Below are 19283 nucleotides of genomic sequence, written 5' to 3'. Positions count from 1 at the left end.
GAGTCTCTTTTGCGGCTTCCTACTGCTGGTAACGTTTCCAAAATGCCAATTCTGGGATGCTTGAAGTTGTCCAAAAGATTCCACCCAGCCTACCTCTCGCACTGCCAAGCTGAGTAATTCCCCATTGCTATTTAAAAATAAGTTATTATACTGTTAAGCTGGGTAACATTGTCAAAGCAACAGTTTGGCTTGGTGTACAGCAGCTTCCTTCTCCCTTACCCTTAACACTGAGCCAAACTCAGCAGTCATCTCCTGCCCATTGCGCACCCCACCCCACCCCACCCCTGCCAGTCTGTCTGTCTGTCTCCCCAATTTACTCTGAAGCACACCTGGAAGCAATGGTTGACTGTTGTTGAGTCATGATTTTTGAGCTCATGTACAAATCTGCACTTCCTTGAAGAGGAACTGGTTAAGAAAAATGTGCCAAGGTGGCTGGGTTCTTTCTTTCTTCTTGGTATTACTCATATATTTATTACTCACATATTCATTTGTAGGAAACTTTGATTTTTCCAGTGGTCTTCATCTTTCCATTATGACATAAAGTTGGTTCTCAGCTTTGAGGTTTGCTCTTGCTCGCCATTTACGTAACCATAAATGGCCAAAATTCTAGATATCAACAACTTCTGTTCCTGTAATGGCAGGTGGTCTGAACTGTGAGCCAGGAAACCACCAGTTCAAGCATCTCACCTTCGCCATGCATTCAGGAGGATTTCACCGTCAGCTTCCCCATTGGATAGGATTGTTGCAAGGATTATTGGAGATAATTAATGGGAAGTGCTATGAACTCTCTGAAGCATGTTTAAAGTAATTAGGCATCGGGGTTGCCAACTGCCTGGAGAAAGAAAAGTCCTGCCCCTTTAGTAAGTGGTATTATTTGCCTCCACATCATGAAAAGATTCAGATGCCTGTTCCCACATATTATTCTGCTATTAAACAGGCAGGCTCCGGGTCTTTTGGTAACTGTTAGCCACTCTCCTTTCTCTTTAAGGATACCATTTTTAATGTTGGGTTCAGGTTCCTTCCTTTTTCCTCAGCCACAAAGCAGCTGCAGGGAATGTCATTTCAAAATCATGCTGGAGTCCAATTCAGTTTGGGACAACAGTGGCTAGGGGGGCAAGGGGCCCATGTGGACATGGGTGGGGGCAAATGTCCTCGGGTGGCAACCATTTGGTCATGTGGGGGACGGAAAATCATCAGAGCATCATTTGTATGAATTTCTTATATTTTGTTATTGCATTTAGGATCTTTAGTAGGCACCCTGAAGGGGGGAATTTCATCATCATCATCACCATTATTATTACAATGCGATCTTACGCATGATCACTCCAATCCCACGAGCTGAAACCAGACTGGAGTATCTGCCTCCAATTGCACCCAATAAGCCTCTCCAAATGCAAAAGCGTTAGGAGTGCAGCCCTCGGGACTGGGGTGGGGTTTGTTCCTATTGATTTTGTGAGAAGGTGGGGGAGGGTGGCCACCCACGGGGTGCATGGAAAACTCAGTTCTTGCCCCCAGGCTCCATTTTCTTTTGATATGCCACTGGTGGTGGTGGGAGGGAAGGTTTCTGTCCACCTCCATCCCTAATTTGCCTAATCCAAAGCCACTCAACAGGAGTTAGACTAGTAACACTTTCCAGGGCTGTTTTGGCCCTGGAAAATGGCCAGGGGAGGCAAGAGCGTGTTCTTCCCTCCCCCTCCCCCATATCATGTTCTCAAGCCAAACTGAGCCCCGGCAGGCTTTTAAAATGACATTCTCTGCAGCTGCTATGTGGCTATGGGGAAAGCAAGCCTGGCCCAGCATAACTGGGCCTGACCTATTAAAAATCTTGTGATGTGTTTTGGACCATATGTTACTGGTGTATTCTGAATTCAACTCACTCGTACTATTCAGGTTGATGGCATTGCTAGTATTTAAATAGCCACTCTAAAGATGAGAACTTGTTAATCTGGGACTCTTTCCATCACTTTCAACTTGCTTCAGCGTTTGCGTGATCCCTTAATTTGTAAAGATGACACAAACGTAGTAATGTCATCATAGTTCTCTCAATACCTATGTTAGGTGTTCTCAGACCTTCTGTAGACTTACCAACAATCCTGCTCTGAATAAAAGAAAACATCAGTTCATTATGCTCTGTTTGAACCACGAATAGCCAATTACCTCTGGAGCAGTTTCTTCTCTACACTGTCCCAAGTCTTTGAACTCTGAGCAAATCTAATTGGGAAAGACAAGTAAGGCAAAGATTTGCCACCTTTTTATGCAAAGAGGCTCAGTTGTTCCATTAGTTGTTGCCCATCATGGGCTGAAATAAGCATGTAAAGTTCTTCCCACCACTGCATCTTCTTCTTTAGAAGAACTTTCCCTGTTGATTTCTGTCTCACTGTAAAAGGCTTGGAGCCTCCATCCAAAAGATGGTGACTTATCAGAGAAGGGCCAACTGCTCTATTATATACAAGCTAGGCACCAGTTCCCTTCCATTTCCTTCAGTGCCTTCTGTCTTTTCTTCCTGAAGGACATTCCCAACAATGCATATCCCTCACAACTTCGCAACTCTTCTGTCTACACATGCATCTTGGACATTTACTTTTTAAAATCCCACTTGCTGCTTCTATAGTGACCTCCAAGTGTTGCATCTTCTTCTGGAAGGGAGTCAGTGCTTTCTCTTAGCAGCTTTATTTGGAGATGTAAAGGAAGGTGAGGGTGGCAAGTTGACCTGGAGGCAATGCTATAATCTTGTGAGAAATACTTTCCCAATCCACAGCATGTTTGCAGAACACATAAAGGGTTGCTTGGGCTTATGACAGAGGCAGCAGATCCTCTAGGACAAAGGCTACATGCTTCTTAACTGTAGTCTTTTTGGTGAAAGGTCAACATGAGGAAGTTTCTTATATAGAGACTCCAACAAAGGTTGTTACTACATATGATGGGGTTGTACCTAGAGCAGAGGTGTAGCTCCAAGTGGGTGGCGGTGGTGCACGACGCACTGGGCACGTGCCCCTGTGGGAGTGTGACAAGGGCATGGTGGGAGCATTCCAGGGCGGGGGCGGAGGCCAGGGCGGTCACCGGGCGTTTTCCCCCCTTGCTACGTCTCTTACCCAGAGCAGTATGATATAGTGGTTAGAGTGTCATAAGAGGGATTGGGAAACCCAAATCCCCACTCTGCCAGGACGCTTTCCAAGTGACCTTGGGTCAGTTGTTTTTCCAAAGTCTAGTTTACTCACAGGGTTGTTGTGAGGATTAAAGGAAAGAGGAGAATGAATACCTTGGAGGAAGGGTAGGATAAAAATGTACTAAATAAATATGCCTTGGTGAGAGAGAAGGCCAGCACATCTCCTGGAGAAAGCCTTTTATTTGTTAATACAAGAATAGAAATTCTGCAATAAATACAATCTAATAAATAACATCTGAAAATAAATAAATATTAATACAGACAAACTGAGAATAAAACAACCTGATGGGGAGAAGAGAAAAGGGGGTGGGCAGAGACGGAAGGGGAGAGACAGGCATGTGGGGCCATACATGGGAAACTCTCCATCTCCTTCCCTCCCCCCTTGCTGGTGTCAGTGTAAACCACACAGCTTCACCTGCCTGCCTGCCACAGCACGGAAGGAGAAGTACAAACAGGCAGTGAGGACTGTTAGGATGATGGCCCTACCCATTTTCTGCCAGAGCTCTTGACTTCAGTGAGAAAGGTATGTGCTCCCTTAAGAACTGACCAGTCTCACCATTGTGAGCCTAACCAACTCCTGACTAGTACATTCCCTTAAAAAGAGAATGCAGGAACCTAGGATCTGGGAGAACAAATTTAAGGAGTTGGATTATTAGAGGTGGAAGTTGCCAGATGTTTGCTGCCCTGCGGCCAGGGCTTATTGCTCATCACTGAGATGGGAGGGAGTAGGGTTCTTCCTCTCCTTCTGAAAAAATAGTCCCCTCTGGGAAGGAAGGAATAAGAAAAATGTAGGAAACTAAGGACAAGGAGAAGGAAGGAAGGGAATGGGTAGGTGAGAGTATGCTCACCTAGAGGCACAGCTTCATAAATGAGAGCAGTGCAGCACCATGAAGCAGGGGAACATTTTTTTAAGTCAGTTGTGAGGGCAGAGTAGATTCATAGACTTTGAACAACCTTAGGCCTTTGCAGGGCATGTATCATTGCCATCAATGGTTGAGGTGATGAGACAAAGAATGGTGAAGGGCAGGGGTCAAAAGTCCCTGGTTTCAAGGTGCAGCATAACAGCAGAAGGTGGTACCCTCTTGCGCAGCCTGTTGAAGTCTTTGGCTGAGCGCCACAGCCAAGTCTGCAGCTCTTTGAGCAACCAGAAGTCATCCATCTTCTGCAGGAAATGGCTGTTAGGGCTAGGAATACCATCAGGCACTGGAGGCGGAAGTGGGTAGCCCAGAGAAGCCATGATGCCAGCAATGGAGCCCAGCAGCCCTTGGAGGCTGGCACGGAAGTGGGCCAGGCTGTGGCGTAAAGTTGGCATGGCTGCTGGGGTTGCTCCATCCATGGTCCTCAGGTAGCACAATAAGTGGCTGTAAGCCCGGTAATTAGCTGCTAGCCGTGCATTGTCATTCAGACTGCGCCACAGCTGAAAGTCCACAGTGGCACTGGGAACAGCCTCTGCCCCGATCAGCCGGGGAGGGTCAAAGTCTGGCTCGTTGAAAGGTGGTCCCAAGTAGTTGAGCTGAAGATAAAGAGAAGAAGGCATTAAATTCAACTCTTCTAGCAGCTACATGTACTTTCCCATCCATCCTCCTCATAATCTTAACCTCCCATTCCTGCTCACTAGGGCAATGATACACACACTATCCAAGCCACTTGAATCCTTCAGAGCTACACAGCACACTAAGTTTAAGTACGCACCTTACATAACAGCCAATGTAAGGCAGTGGTTTGAATGTCAGACTAGGCTCTGGGAGACCCAGGTTCAAACGTGCATTCTTCAGTAGAAGCCTGCTGAGTATCCTTGGGCTAGTTACACACTTTCAGTCTTACCTACCTCACAAGGTTGTTGTTGTGAGGATATAATAGAGGAGATGAGAAGCATATTGTAAGCCTCTTTGGGTCTCCATTGAGAACAAAGGTGGAGTACAAATTAAGAAAGAAAATAAAGAAATTAGGCTTTGTTTGATACTGAGGTGCATGCACACATTGGCTAATATACCAGTGCATATACTTGTACAGACATATCCCTACATATGCAAATATGCTTGGTTCTCAATATGCTAATATCACCTCTGCTGGTGACAGCTATTGCAATCAGGCCTGCATCTCTCTCTCTCTCTCTCTCTCTCTCACACACACACACACACACACACAGAGAGAGAGAGAGAGAGAGAGAGAGAAAGAGATACATATTCAAATACATATACATATTGAAATCCCCCCTTCCCTCTGCACATTCTGGCAGATACATGTATGCACACACACACAAACACAGTTCATTAACACCTGCCTGCCTGCCCTGCTGAGTTGCGTTCCTGGGATTCCCCACCCCACTGCCAGGATCAGAGCCCTGCGGAGCAGCAGGATTGCCCAGGCTGCCCAGGCAGCGGGGAGAGGCGGATAGGGTGAAGCACAGAGCGGAAGGGAGGTGTGTCGAGGCCTGCGGGTGTGTGAACAATCTGACATGCTCAGGAGACAAATTAATTTTCTCTCTGTCGCCTGAGGGCCAGTGGAGATGGTTCTCCCCAAACAACAGCACAACCCAGCTACTAGGGCAGGATGAGACGTGGCTAGCACCCTGAGACTGGCAGCAGGGGAAGTAAGAAAGGAGTAGCTCTCTTAAGGGTATGGATTTTGCAAAGCAAGGGAAGAGAAGGAAGCTGGTGTGAGGCAGCCAGGAGGGACACAGATTTGGAAGGGGCACTGCTAAGGGATATGAAAAGGGCAGCTATAGCACTTAGGATGCATCCTACAAAACCATTCCTTGCCCAGTTTGTTTTTCCTCGGGGGAATTTTCAAGAGATTGTGTCTTCAGTCTTCTCAGACTGCCTGAAGCCCAAATCTGGAGGCTAGAATGCTCTCTGTTTCTTTAATGGGCTAACTGAATAAACAAAAAAATCTCTGAATATTGAACAATAATGAATTCCAATACACGCATACTGTGTCCACCACCAAATTGCAAGAAACTTTCAAATTAGCCTTAGATTTTTTTTTGCTTGCTTTTAAAATTCTAAGTTTATGGACAAAGACTGCAGTCAAAGCTTTCTCTGCAACTGCAAGGAATTGATTTATATGTGTTTAATGTGGCATACTTTCTGACTGATAAGTGATGGGGACAAAAAGGCCAAAATACTGAGAGACAGATTAATGGATCTGGGCCTGATTCACAGTGAGACAAGGAATTTAACCCTCCCCTTTCCCAAGTGGTTTTGCTGATCAAAACTGTCCCAAGTTATAAATAGCCCTGGAGGGGGAAACTACAGATAAACAGACTTCCTGGGCTAATAATAGACAGGGGGTTGGGTTCAGTCAGCAAAATCTGCTAGGGCACAGCACTTCATTCTTCTTCCCACACACTGTGTCTCTCAGCCAAGCTGTCCCACCCCATTTGCAATTTACCTTTATAAAATATTGGGCACACCTAGTCAAAGATCACCTAGCACCTCATTTGTTTGACCCTAACAATAAGACTTATGCTTTCACAGTTGCACTGTAAAGGATGCAGAGACTGAACAGCAATCGTAAATCAACCTTCCTGCTAGATCAATTGTTCAGAGTTGTTTTTCCCATATGCACGTGAAAAGTTTTCTTAAGTGGCATGTGTGAATTCACAGCTGGTGAGTGTATGAGAGAAGAATAATACCCACATGCATGAGAACCTGATATTATATTTTCCCAGAACGTTTGAACAACGTTCTGTACCAACTCCTTGCATCATCACCCATGGAAACAGCTTTGCTTAAACAGAAATCCCCTGGCAAAAATTGCAACAACCCCCAAAGAGCCGCAAACAAGGCAGCCAAATCAACGGGTTTCCTGTGAGATACAGAAACCCTGTAGCTATGTGGCTGGATGCATGTGTTCACATGTGTGGGTATTTTCCCTGCTGCTGAACCATTCAGTTGCCAATCACTCTGCATTACGCAATGTCAGCCTATTCAGGAAAAAACGGTACGTAAAGCGACTACTCTCAAGAGAGCCAGGTACTGGGAGTGAAAAGAAAATATAATGGCAGCACATAATATTATGGGAAACTGTTGTATTAACAGTGTAGGATGAAACAGCCCAGCTTTTAGGGAGTCTCTGATTCCATGTAGTACCTTCAATGCACCATGGTGCCATAGTGGTACCACATAATAACTGAGTCCCTCTACCTCATCTTATCTCATCTTTTATATTATTTAAAGCAGGGGTGTCCAACTCTGGCACTTCAAATGTTCATGGACTACAATTCCCATCAGCCCCTACTGGCACGGCCAATTGGCCATGCCAGCAGAGGCTCAATGGCCATGCCAGCAGGGGCTTATGGGAATTGTAGTCCATGAACATCTGAAGCGCCACAGTTGGACACCCCTGATCTAAAGACATGTATGTTTAAGTATGGCAAAGATAATTTGAAATTACCTGTGCTGCTTTAAAAACAATGTAGATTTTTTTCTGAAAACAAAACAATTCTGCTGAGTGTAAGTTGTGGTTAGTTTATACTGGCAAGTTTATGTGACATCACTAACAACTTTCCAGCACCACAATCCTTGGAAAAGCTTACCACTGGTTTCAAAATGCTTGTGATTTTTTTTCTTTCTAAAATTTATGTGTACTGACTTGCAAAAGCTGTTTTAAATTTCTATTTTAAAAAATGGACAGTGAAGACATAAAAGGAACAGCAAAATGAAGACTTAATCCATCATTCATCTTGTTCATGTATATGTGTATAAAGGGTGTTGTCAAGCCAGGTTCATGTTGTAGATAAAGAACCCACCATGACTGCTGTTAGCAATTTATTGCTTCTGTAGAAAACTAGAACCAACTTAGACATGACGTTTTGAGGGCTGATCTAAGTGTTAACGAATTTCATACACAAACATTGTTTGCATGTAGGAAATTGTATATACTGCATGATTTAACTGCACTCATCTTGCTTACTTACACTGCATATGCGCATCATGGGAAGCCACTACTGATTGGTGTTTCCTACCCACAAAGGCATTCTTAACATGTGGCTGTGTACATATGGGGGCAGGTATCCTATTGGATTCATATCCCAGGACAGACCTGTATCCTAAACTCCTCTATTCTATTTACTAAAATGATAATAAAGCAAACAGTTAATATAAATTATCAAAATAATGCCATTTCATTAGATGCTTCACAGTTGACAAAGAATATGCAACAATGTCCCTTGGTGCAGCATTTCAGCCCCTTGTTTCAGTAGGAATGTCAGAAAAAAGAAAGGAAGAAAGATTATGATAATCATCCTAGCCTAGGATCATCGCCCCCTTGGGTTGCTAACCTCCAGATGAGCTCCAAACATCCAAGATCAGTTTCCCTATAGAAAATGTCTGGCTTGGAGGATGAGCTCTCTGGCACTATACCCTGCTGAGGCCTCTCTCCCACAGGCTTTATCTCCAGGTAATTCCTAAGCCAGAACTGGCAAACCTACTTTTTTTTGGTTAGAGACTGGCCCATTCTGCACAACACAAATAAAACGTCTTCAGGATGTTTAAAAATGCGTTTTGGGGTGGAATTCCGCAGTTTTCCCCCCAAAAAATCTGGAAACCATTTTAGTTTTGCCCCCCAAAGATTTTTAGAGAACACTAAACTAGTGACTTTTTTTCCTGAAGTTGCTTTGAAACATTTCCTGCTTGCTGTGTGGAAAGCAGGAAACGTTTTAGTTTTCCTGCCCAACTTGCTACAGCTCTCTTTTTGTTTCTGACTAGCTTGCACGCACCACTTTCTGCCACATCAGGATTCTCCATGCTACCTGCTATTTGCAGAATGTTCCCACAAGCATTTCCTCTGCTTGCAGTTCATCTGCCCACCATTTCAGTGTGTAAAGTAGATAAAGGGCACTTTCGCACATGCAGAATAATGTACTTTCAATCCACTTTCAATCCACTTTGCAGCTGGATTTTACTATGTGGAATAGCAAAATCCACTTGCAAACAATTGTGAAAGTGGATTGAAAGTGCATTATTTTGCATGGTGGGAAAGTGCCCATGGTTAGTTTTGACTGCCGATTTCGCACATGCGTCTTTTTCCCCCTTTTTTGTTTTCAATGAGATACCTTCAAAGCTATGAAGACACAATATGACAACTGCAGCTGATTCTCATATTGAGTCTGCATAGTTTCAAAGATATCTCTTCAAAACAAAATCAAAAGAAAAAGCAACACATGTGTGGAATTGGCAATCAAAACTGAAATGGTGGGGTGATGAGCTGCAAGCAGAGGAAACATACATAGGAACATTCTGCAAGTGCAGTGGTAGAAAATGAAGGTGTGAGCTGCTCAGAAACCAAAAGTGAGAGCTTAGGGTGTGGGGGGAGTGTCGGATAAAAGAACCATTTTTCCTGGAAATTTTTTTTCCCCTGCACTATGCAGACAAAAAACCCCCCCAAAACGGTTGTTTTTAAAACATTTGCAAGATGTTTTATTTGTGTTGTGTGGGTGAAAATGCACACTATAACTCATAAAGGTGGACTTCCTAGTGGATATGCATAGGCCCTGCCTAGTGGCTCATGAAAATGCACCCTTTATAATCACGATCACCCAGATTTGGAAGGCCTAGGCTAGTTCAATCTCGTCAGATCTCGGAAGCTAAGCAAGGTTGGCCCTGGCTAGTATTTTGGATGGGAGACCATCAAGGAAGTCCAGAACCAGGCAAGTGCAAACAACCTCTGAACATCTCTTGCCTTGAAAATCCTACAGGGTTGCCGTAAGTCAGCTGCAATGTGTTGGCACTTTCCACCATAGTTCCTGGGTTTGGATGAGGGTTTAAGTTTCTCGGGTTCCATTTTGAAAAGGAAATTTCCAGAAGCCAATTATGCTGGAAAGTATGAGCTCTTGAATATTCTAGTGCCAAATTCAAACGTATTTCTTCTTTCCACTCTCATGATTGCTTTTAGTATCCAGTGCCAAGAATCCTTGCCAAGGGGTAGGGTTTGGAATGCCAGGTAGGCCAGGGAGCAGGGGATACCACGCAGGCTGAGGGGCTGCCCCAGTCTCTCCTCTTCACAGAGCCGGGCGTTTCCCTGGCGAGTTCTGACAGATTTGAAAGCCTCACCTCACCCCAGCAGGAGATGCACAACAGATTGTAAACAAGGAGACTCCACCGGTGCCTGAAGGCAGGGAGGAGGCAGCGTGTCAGATAAGCTGCCAAGCGAGGGCCATTGCTGCGGAGAGAGCAATATTTTAACTGTTCTTATTGCATAAGAGAAATTTCAGATAGAGCCCCTATATGAGGGTGCTGCAGGCAGTTCAAAGACTGTCTGCTTCTCTAAATCCCTTCATATACTGAGCAGAGACTGGTTCCGTCTTTTTTTTGACACCCTCATTCCTTGCACTGAGTCTTCAGAACTCAGTTTTGTATGTGACCATGTCTGAGATTCACTGAACTCTCAACCCAGAGTGAAGGTGGTGGCAGGGAGACACAGTCGGATCTCATCTTGCTGCAGAGAAATAAGAGTAGGTTGGGAGAGGAAGTGAGACATAGTTTACAGACTCAGAATTAGAAACTGGGCAGGGGGAGAAGGCACAAAGGAAGGGGAGAAAGAGGGTTTCTAGTACGTTACTCAACTCAGTAGTGTCCGACTCTCCCAAAGCTTCTACACTCACATAGGTGGCCGCAAGCGCATGCAGCTGGTGTTCCAGATAGCGCGTAAGGTCGTACGTCTGCTGGATGGACTGTCTGGTAGTCACTTGGTCCGTGCTGTTCAGTGCAGGCACCACAGGAAGGTTCCAGAGCGTGGCACACAGGAAGGCAAGGATCCCCCACGAATCTCCTGCAGGGAGCACACTTGTAAGGAGCTGTGGGCGAAGGGAGCATTGTGACAGGGGAAGCAAAGCCTATGTTGCCCAACCCAGCCCTGCCTCATTCCATCCCACCATTCCCAGGAAAAGTCACAGGAACAGGGAACTTTAAAAAGTCTGTTGCAAAAGCCATATCCCATCATGTCTATTTCAATACCTGCCATGGTATCTGAGATTGTGCAGCAGAAATCCACAGGCCACAGAATTCATTAAGTTTAAAGTGGTCCAGGATACTTTGACACTGGCCTACCATGAGTAATCCGTGGGTGAGGAAGCCAGCCACAACAAATACCTATAGAGCAGCCAGTCTCTCCCCACCCACCGCCCACACTGCGAGGTGGTGACTCCTCTTTTTCATATAAGCAAAATTACTCTAATGGCCCTCCCCTTCTGCTACAACCAACTCACTCCAAAATTATTTTATTTTGCTATGGGTCCATGCACTGCTATCACCTCCCATTCATGCACTTAGTGGGAAACCACCAAGATACAATGTACCTGTGGAAACAGAGCCTAACGACCAGCGTGGCTCTAGGAGTGAAGGTCTCCCCTATGGCTAGCTTCCCTCCTCACACTTCACCCTGCGGTGCTGCTAATACACTGCATCGGTCATTGAAAGATGGGCCAAATCCATGGAGAAGATGAATGCTTGAGACAAACATTTTCTTTTCAGGCAAAACTTTTTTTTAAGTTACTTCTGTTTGGCTAATGGATGAGAGAGCATTGGTTGAGTTACCAACCAACAGGGTGGTAATGTTGCCAACCTCCAAGTACTGCTTGGAGATCTCCCAGAATTACAACTGATCTGCAGATGACAGAGATCAGTTCCGCTGGAGAAAACGGGTGATTTGGAGGGTGGGCTCTCTATCCCTATGACTGGCTGAGGTCCCTCCCATCCCCAAATTCTGTATCCCTGAGACTCTAGCCCAGATCTCCAGGAATTTCCCAATCTAGAGTTGGCAACCTTAGTTGGTGGGAGTTCTGGGATTTGCTTCTTGCTCCCTGCTGGGCACTAAACTTTTAAGCTATCTATTCATTGGTTCAGTAACTTTTAAAAAATTATTTCAGTGTATCTGTGGAGTGTATTCAATTATGTGTACCCAATTCTGGAGCTTTTGTCCCAAACTGACTAAGGAACTGAATTTAACAACCTTACTAGTATACCATGAATGTTATCATTCTGAATATTTTAGTAGTTTGAGAGTGAGATGTTGGATCCTATAATGGAATCACTGAGGGAAAAAATCTATGATGTCTTTTCCATATTGTATTTATTTGCTTCATTTGTACCCCACCTTTCTCCCTAAGTGGGATCCTAGGTGGTTTAAAACATTCTTCTCCTGCTTTTTATCCTCTCAACAAACCTAGGCTAGGCTGAGAGAGTGTGACTAGCCGAAAGTCACCCAGTGATCTTCCACTGGGAAAGTTGGGATTCAAACCTGGGTGTCCCCGATACGAGCCTGACACTATGATTAAACTTACACGATAAAATGTTCTGGATTGCACAGAAACTGCTTGTATGGAAATTAGTATCTTCACAATTCTTTAGTGAGAATACCCCAAAGCGACTTCTTAATTGGTCTTGCTAAGCAAATCAATTTTCCCCTAACCAATTTGAAGGGAATGTGTATATATATATATATATCTCCTCTGAGTTCAAGAGACAGGTGCCGAAAACGAGGGTCATGCCTGCATAACAACCATGCAAACCTACCCGTTACTTATGCTGATGTTTCCTATTTGATGATTCACCTATGAAACATACAGCCCAGCCCTGGCCACTTGTGCTTCATTAAAGACTATCCTGTGGTGTTTTCCTGTTTGTACCACGCCTAGGATCAGCCCAGCCTAGATGACTCTAGCCCAGGGGTAGGGAACCTTTAACACTCAAAGAGCCATTTGGACCCATTTTCCACGGGAAAAGAAAACACTTGGAGCCGCAAATAATAAAGATAACACTGTATATGTTGGGGTTTTTTTATCTTTTACTCCACTCATTCTGAGAAGCGCATGGATGCACCCGCCCTGCTGCCTGCAGGGCACGGAGGCAAAGGGAATGAAGTCGGCCATGGCTAGAGCCTCGCTGGCCGCCGGAGAAAGCGCCTCGGGCCTCTCCAACTGGGCTGGCGAGGCCGGGGAAACCTGTGGCCTGAAGCCCGGCCATGGAGCAGTTGGTGCGCCCTCCCTGCCACTTGCCTCTGGCCAGGGCGGGCCAAAGGATGAAGCCGTGCCTGGCTCGGCTCAAATTGGAGCCAGAGTGCAAGGGGCAGAAGAGCCGCATCGCAATCTCTCGGTGTCGCTATAAGGGTTCCCTACCCCTGCTCTAGCCTGTTTCAGTGCTTCCACTGATCTTCATATTGGGGACTGTTGGGGACATATTGGGGACATATTGGGGACCCACCCATTCCTTCTCCTACTCATTTTACACAGTTTAGTAGGTTATCTTTACAGATTCCCTTGCAGATTATAAGGATGAGTTAACAATAAGGACCTCAGAGACCCCCAAACTCCCAACCAACAGGAGGCTCCAGGGAAGATTTCACTTCCTGCTGGCTGTGTTGACGTTAAGGGTCTTGCCAGCATTCCCTATTAAAATGTTTGTGAAGTCCTGCCAGGTCTCTTTAAACATTTCAAACGAACTCGATGAAAGGGCAAAAAGTGGGAAGAATGATTACACTAGCAAGCTCTATCTCTGAACTACATATGCTCATTGGAGACATATCAACATGTAGCAGTCTTCATGTGAACTCTGCTTTTTCAGCATTCCAACAATGTTGTGCTATTCACACATGTATACATGACTGCACAGAGGATCAACCCATACATTCCAAATATCTTTTGTAGGTCACGTGGAGTTTCCAGGCACAATCCTCCTGTCCTGCTTATGTTCAGTAACCATACATGGTTAGTACATAAGGCTGCCAACCTCAAGGTGGGGCCTGGAGTTCTCTTAGAATTACAACTAAAATTGCACACTACAAAAATCGTCCACTGGGACAGTGTCAGAATTAGATGAAGAGAGGCCCTAGGCCACAGGTGTCAAACTCGCGGCCCTCCAGATGTTATGGACTGCAGTTTCCATCATCCCCTGCCAGCATGCCGGCAGGGGGTGATGGGAACATAACATCTGGAGGGCCACGAGTTTGACACCTATGCCCTAGGCTGTTAGACTTGTGAGGCCCCTCCCAATACCCCACCCTCATGACTAGAGGAAGAAAAATCAATACAGAAATCAATTCTAGTGCCAAGTTATGGCTAAAGAAAGTATTATTTTTAAATGAAGTGCAAGGACGATTACTGAAGGGTTGTTTAGACACTACAGTGCATTATGACAGCATGTATAGGCCTATGACAGTGTCAAAAATATGATACACCTTGGCCAAAGGCCCCCAAGATTTTGAGGCCCTAGGCTTCAGTGTGCCACGCACGCCTGTAGGTAAATCCAGTATTGCCCTGGGGGACAAGACAGTAAGAGGATAGCTTAATGGGATCATATTTCCGCTGTTTTGACCCCTTCCTAACTCTGCCCCCAAACCCTTACAAGTCACTACCCTAAATCTGGGAATTTTACAAGCTGCAGTTGGTAACTCCATTTGAAAGGCTGAAAGAGACTGGAATGGAGAAGAAAAGGGAAGGAAGTGCTCTGGCAGGTGAGAAAATCTGTTTCTACCACTCATAATTCTTAGTAGAGAAGATACTCTTCAAGACCTTATCTTTACTAACCACCAGCTGATTTTCTGTCCAACTGACAGTAACAATCTTCATCTGACACATTTTTATCTTAGATAGTTCATCTTCCAAGCCGCTCAGAACAGCATAGGTCCATGGTGGTGAACCTATGGCACTCCAGATGTTCATGGACTACAATACCCATCAACCCCTGCCAGCATGGCCAATTGGCCATGCTGGCAGGGGCTCATGGGAATTGTAGTCCATGAACATCTGGAGTGCCATAGGCTCGCCCCCACTGGCATAGGTGGTTCTCCCTCCAGAGAGAAAATGGGAACTGTAGTCCATAACATCAGCTTGACGCTGTGAGCTCTATGATGAACAGGATTTAAACCAAGATCTTCCCATCTTTAATCCACAACACTGGTTCCACTTAAAAGGCATCCTCCCCTTAATATTGTTGCACCCCAGATTGTTCAATAACAAGACTTTGGTTTCAGTTGATTTCTTTATTATGAAACAGCATCAGAAAATAAACATTTAGTCTTCTATTGCCTAAACTGAGCATAGCCAATATTGAAATCACTATTATACCCCATGTCACCCCTACATCCTGTTACCCTGCCCCGCTGACCAGTTCCCAAAGGGGGATGGCACCTCTCCAGTCTCACAGTCTGCTGGAAGGAGAATCCACCCTCCCGCATTATGGTCAAAACAACCTACATTCCACACTACTGAGAGAGCTGGAATAGTAGGTGGCTAACAGTAGGTGGCTAATAACGGGTCTGAGAAAAGTAAAGCAGTTTAACTGAAGCAGAGGAGGGAGGGGGTCTGAACAGAGCCAGGTTCCCAGATCCCGCCAAGGGGATGAAACATGGCAGGGTAAAACAGGGCTGATCATGACGAATGTGCCCTAGCTAACAAATGAACGCCAATATCCTCCCCTTCAGAATCTTGGACTCTACCTCCACTCCCTGAGGTACATGATTCCATTTTCCCTTGTTGCTTTGGCAGATTTTTGATTTCTTAAAAGCGCATGCTTGTGCTTTTATACTTTTGACATCTGTTTAAAAAGCCACACATTTATTTTTGTTTTCCTCTTTAAATTGAAGTGCTGCTCTGAGTGGCAGGAGGTTGTCTTCATGATTGTCTGAAGGACTAGCTAATCAGCATTCCACACAGACATATTGTACTGGACGCTGAGGAAAAAACCTATTTCCTTGAGGTACATTCATTTTGGAATTTTGATGGTCTTCCTGCTCCATAAAAAATGAATGCAGTTCAGCAGTTTTCCTGCTCAAGACATATATTTCTGAACATGGCCTTAGGGTACTTTGCATAGTCAAGGTAGTATGAGGCTTGGAGCATCGCATGGAGCTTTCCAGTGTTTACTATATGAACACAGCCAAATAGGTGTTAAGATGGTAATGCACCAAGATTATCTTATTAGATCTTTATAATTCAAAACAGCAAGATCTATGCCTAGATGAGTAAATGCAGATTAATTAGAAAGAGTTTTGCAATCTTGTTTTAATGAGTCAATTAATTTCTAAGGCCATTTGGATTTATTTTTGTTTGGTCTCTCCTTTGGTTTTAACACTCATTCTTTGGTTACTGTGATGTACATCTGTCGTTTGCTAGACTCCATAATCAGAAGTATGAGATGGGGGTGTGGCTCAGTAGTAGAGTATCTGCTTTCCATGCAGAAGGTCCAAGGTTCAAGTTCTGTTACTCTCTAGTTAAAAGGATTTAGTAGCAGGTGATGTAAAAGACCTCTACCAAGTCACCAGCCATGCTACCAGTTAGGAACAAACTAGTCATGGGTTTTTAAAAATAATAATATTGTAGCATTCCATGCACATGCAGGCAGCTTCATATAACAGGGAAAATACAAGTTTTTTTAAAAATAAGATACCCATTGTGAGACCGTACAAAATTTTCCAGAGAATATTTTATTAATAAGATTTGCATACACTCTGGTTTCTCTTCAGACTGCATAAAATCTTGAAAAGATTTGCAGGGGATTGACTAGGTGTCCACAATCAGCAAGCCCATTCTGCACAACACAAATAAAACATCTTGCAGCTGTTTTGAAAACAACTGTTTAGGCTTTTTCTCCTGCACAGCACAGGAGAATAGAGGTTCGCCCCAAAACAGTTCTTTTACCTCCCTCCCTCCCCCCCCTCTCCCCCCCCCGTTAAGAGTTCTTTCTTTCATTTTCACCGCAACTTGCACTCACCATTTTCTGCTGCTTTGGGATTCTCCATAGTGCTCACCATTTGCAGAAGGTTCCCATGGAGGTTTCCTCTGCTTGCAGTTAATCTGCCCACAGTTTTTGTGTAAAAAGCACATGAATAAAGTTCGTTTTCACTGCTGATTTGATGCATGTGTCATTCTTCCTTTTTTGTTATTGTTTTCAGGGAGGTATCTTCGAAGCTACAATAACACGAGAACCAGCAGTATGTGCCTATTTCGAGTCGAAGTTTTGAAGACACCTCCCTCAAAAAAAAAAAGGAGGAATAACACTTGCACCACATCGGAAGTGAAAATTAACTTTATTCTGTACTGCTTAGGCAGGAATTGCAGGCGGATGAGCAGCAAGCAGAGGAAAACTCTGTGGGAACCTTCTGCAAACGGGAGGTGGCACAGAGAATCATGCAGTGGCAGAAAATGGCAGGTGTGAACTGCAGAGAAAATGAAAATAAGACCTCCTAAGGAGGGGAGGGAAATAAATCATTTCCTGCTCTCTGCACATAGAGCAGGAAATGTTTTTAAAGCGACTTAGGGAAAAGTCACTAGTTTAGCTTTTTTGAAATAAAATGCTTGGAGGAAAAATAAAATGTCTTTCAAATGCCGGGGTGTGTGTGTGTGTGGAATTCCACTTCAAAATTGTTTTTATAACATCCTGAAGATGTTTTATTTGTGTTGTGCAGAATGGGTCAGCAGTTTGGAATATATGACAGTTGCTGGATGTAAATGCAAAATAAATGTGCTGGTCACAATAGGACTAGGGAAACATGGGTTCATATCCTCACTCTCGAGTATTTCATGGGGTGACCTTGGGCCAGTCATTGTTTCTCAGCTTAAGAAATCTCTCAGGGTTGTTTTTATAAAGGACAAATGAGGAGGGAAGACCCAGATATGTCACCCAGAGCTTGCTGGGGGAAGATAAGAAAAATATGATAGCTAAGTAGATACAAAGCAAACAGGAGCCAGAAAAGAAGTCGGACAGCCACAATTAGTGACTGGTCATAAAAGTTTGGAAAATCCAAGTATTGAAAAACTTGATCCATCACATCTATGCCCAAATAAGCAAAACAAGAAAAATAACCCATTTAGAACTATAGTAGAGGGTAGAGGCTGCTGGACATTATGTTGTCTTCCATTGAATCAGAAAGCTTTGGAACCTTTTTTTACTACTGGGGAGTACATACATGTTACAAATGCAAATCAGATGTGTTTCTGACAGTGCAATCCTGAGCAGAGTTATACCCTTTCAAGCTTGTTGACTTTAGTGGGTATAGCTCAATTTAGGATTGCACTGTAGATGATCCAGTGGAACAGGTTGAAATTGTTACTAAAAATAGTTTTTTAAAAGTATTTTCATTATGTTGTCTCCTAGGGAGCAGAACCAATTGACCTCTTACATAAATATATCAGATAAGAACTTATTAAATTCCTCACTGTGAGACTTATTGCAATTATTATGGCCCTTTAGACGCCTTCCTTCTTTAGTATTTCAATATCTGCTACGAAAAAGGAAATCACAGCAGGGCATGACATTCTAATATGATCTTAGTACTTACAAAAAAAGCACTTCCCTGCTCCTTGCTAGTTATTTTCCAACTTGCAGTCAATAATTACAACCTTTATGTGCCACAGAACCTCACTAGAAGCATTGCAAATTGCAACCGGTTGCCTATTTTAGCTGTTAGATCCTTTCACTGCTTCCCAGATTATTCCATCCCATTATCTACAGACACTTCCAGATGGAGGCGTTGGCAAATGTCCAGTTTAATGAATCAGAAATCCTGAATCTTCAAGCCCGATGCTAATTATGGGACCATGCCCCCTTTAATAGCTGCTACTCTAGCTCATAGCAGATCAGGGGCTTGCAAGGTCACCATGGATGTCTCAGTTCAAGGGCAGCAAGACCTCGCCTGCTAGTTGCTACCTCTATTCTGAGATAGGTTTTCCTCACTTCTGGTTTAGTGTTCACAGCACTAAATCTGCTGTGGTGAAAGCTGCCATCTGGACACAGTCAAAGAATGTGACCTACCGTCTTCACTTCTAGACAAATGATTTCACATTCGGCCTTCTTGTTCAAATGACACCATTTTACCAACTGATCTTTGCCACATGTATAACTGATCGGGACTTGTCATTTATCACACCAGTTTCTAACATTCATCTGCAAAAGATTTTTCAGCCATAATTTACTTGCCTTCACAGTTCTGATTATGTTCCTTTTCCTAAGTATTTGAGGGTCAGAAGCTATGATTACAATTGCCCATTATGGTCTTTCAGTCTTGGAATAGCTGAAGGCTAAAACAATTATATTGAATCCCTGTTGCAAACAGAGCTAAGGTTATTGAACTGCTGAGATGAATATGAAGTTGTACTTAACATGAGGTGCTCTTTATGATC

At 44.1% G+C, this 19283-nt stretch overlaps 1 protein-coding gene across 2 annotated transcripts in view; it reads right to left on the bottom strand.

The window, feature by feature from the left end:
* Positions 1 to 3336: 3336 nt before the first annotated feature.
* CLCF1 (cardiotrophin like cytokine factor 1) overlaps positions 3337 to 19283 on the bottom strand; it is a 52472-nt gene continuing 36525 nt past the window's right edge. For both annotated transcript variants that reach the window (XM_048483944.1, XM_048483943.1), the window contains exons 2-3: positions 10773 to 10939; positions 3337 to 4679 (exon numbers count right to left, since the gene is read on the bottom strand). In XM_048483944.1, the coding sequence (XP_048339901.1) occupies positions 4197 to 4679; positions 10773 to 10939 (650 nt within the window). In that variant the 3' untranslated portion in view covers positions 3337 to 4196. The remainder of the gene's footprint in view (positions 4680 to 10772; positions 10940 to 19283) is intronic.

This window comes from Sphaerodactylus townsendi, linkage group LG02 (assembly GCF_021028975.2).
Source record: "Sphaerodactylus townsendi isolate TG3544 linkage group LG02, MPM_Stown_v2.3, whole genome shotgun sequence".
Taxonomy (NCBI): Eukaryota; Metazoa; Chordata; class Lepidosauria; order Squamata; family Sphaerodactylidae; genus Sphaerodactylus; species Sphaerodactylus townsendi.
The sequence above is the reverse complement of the archived record's forward strand: the minus strand, read 5'-3'. Positions and strand labels throughout refer to the sequence as shown.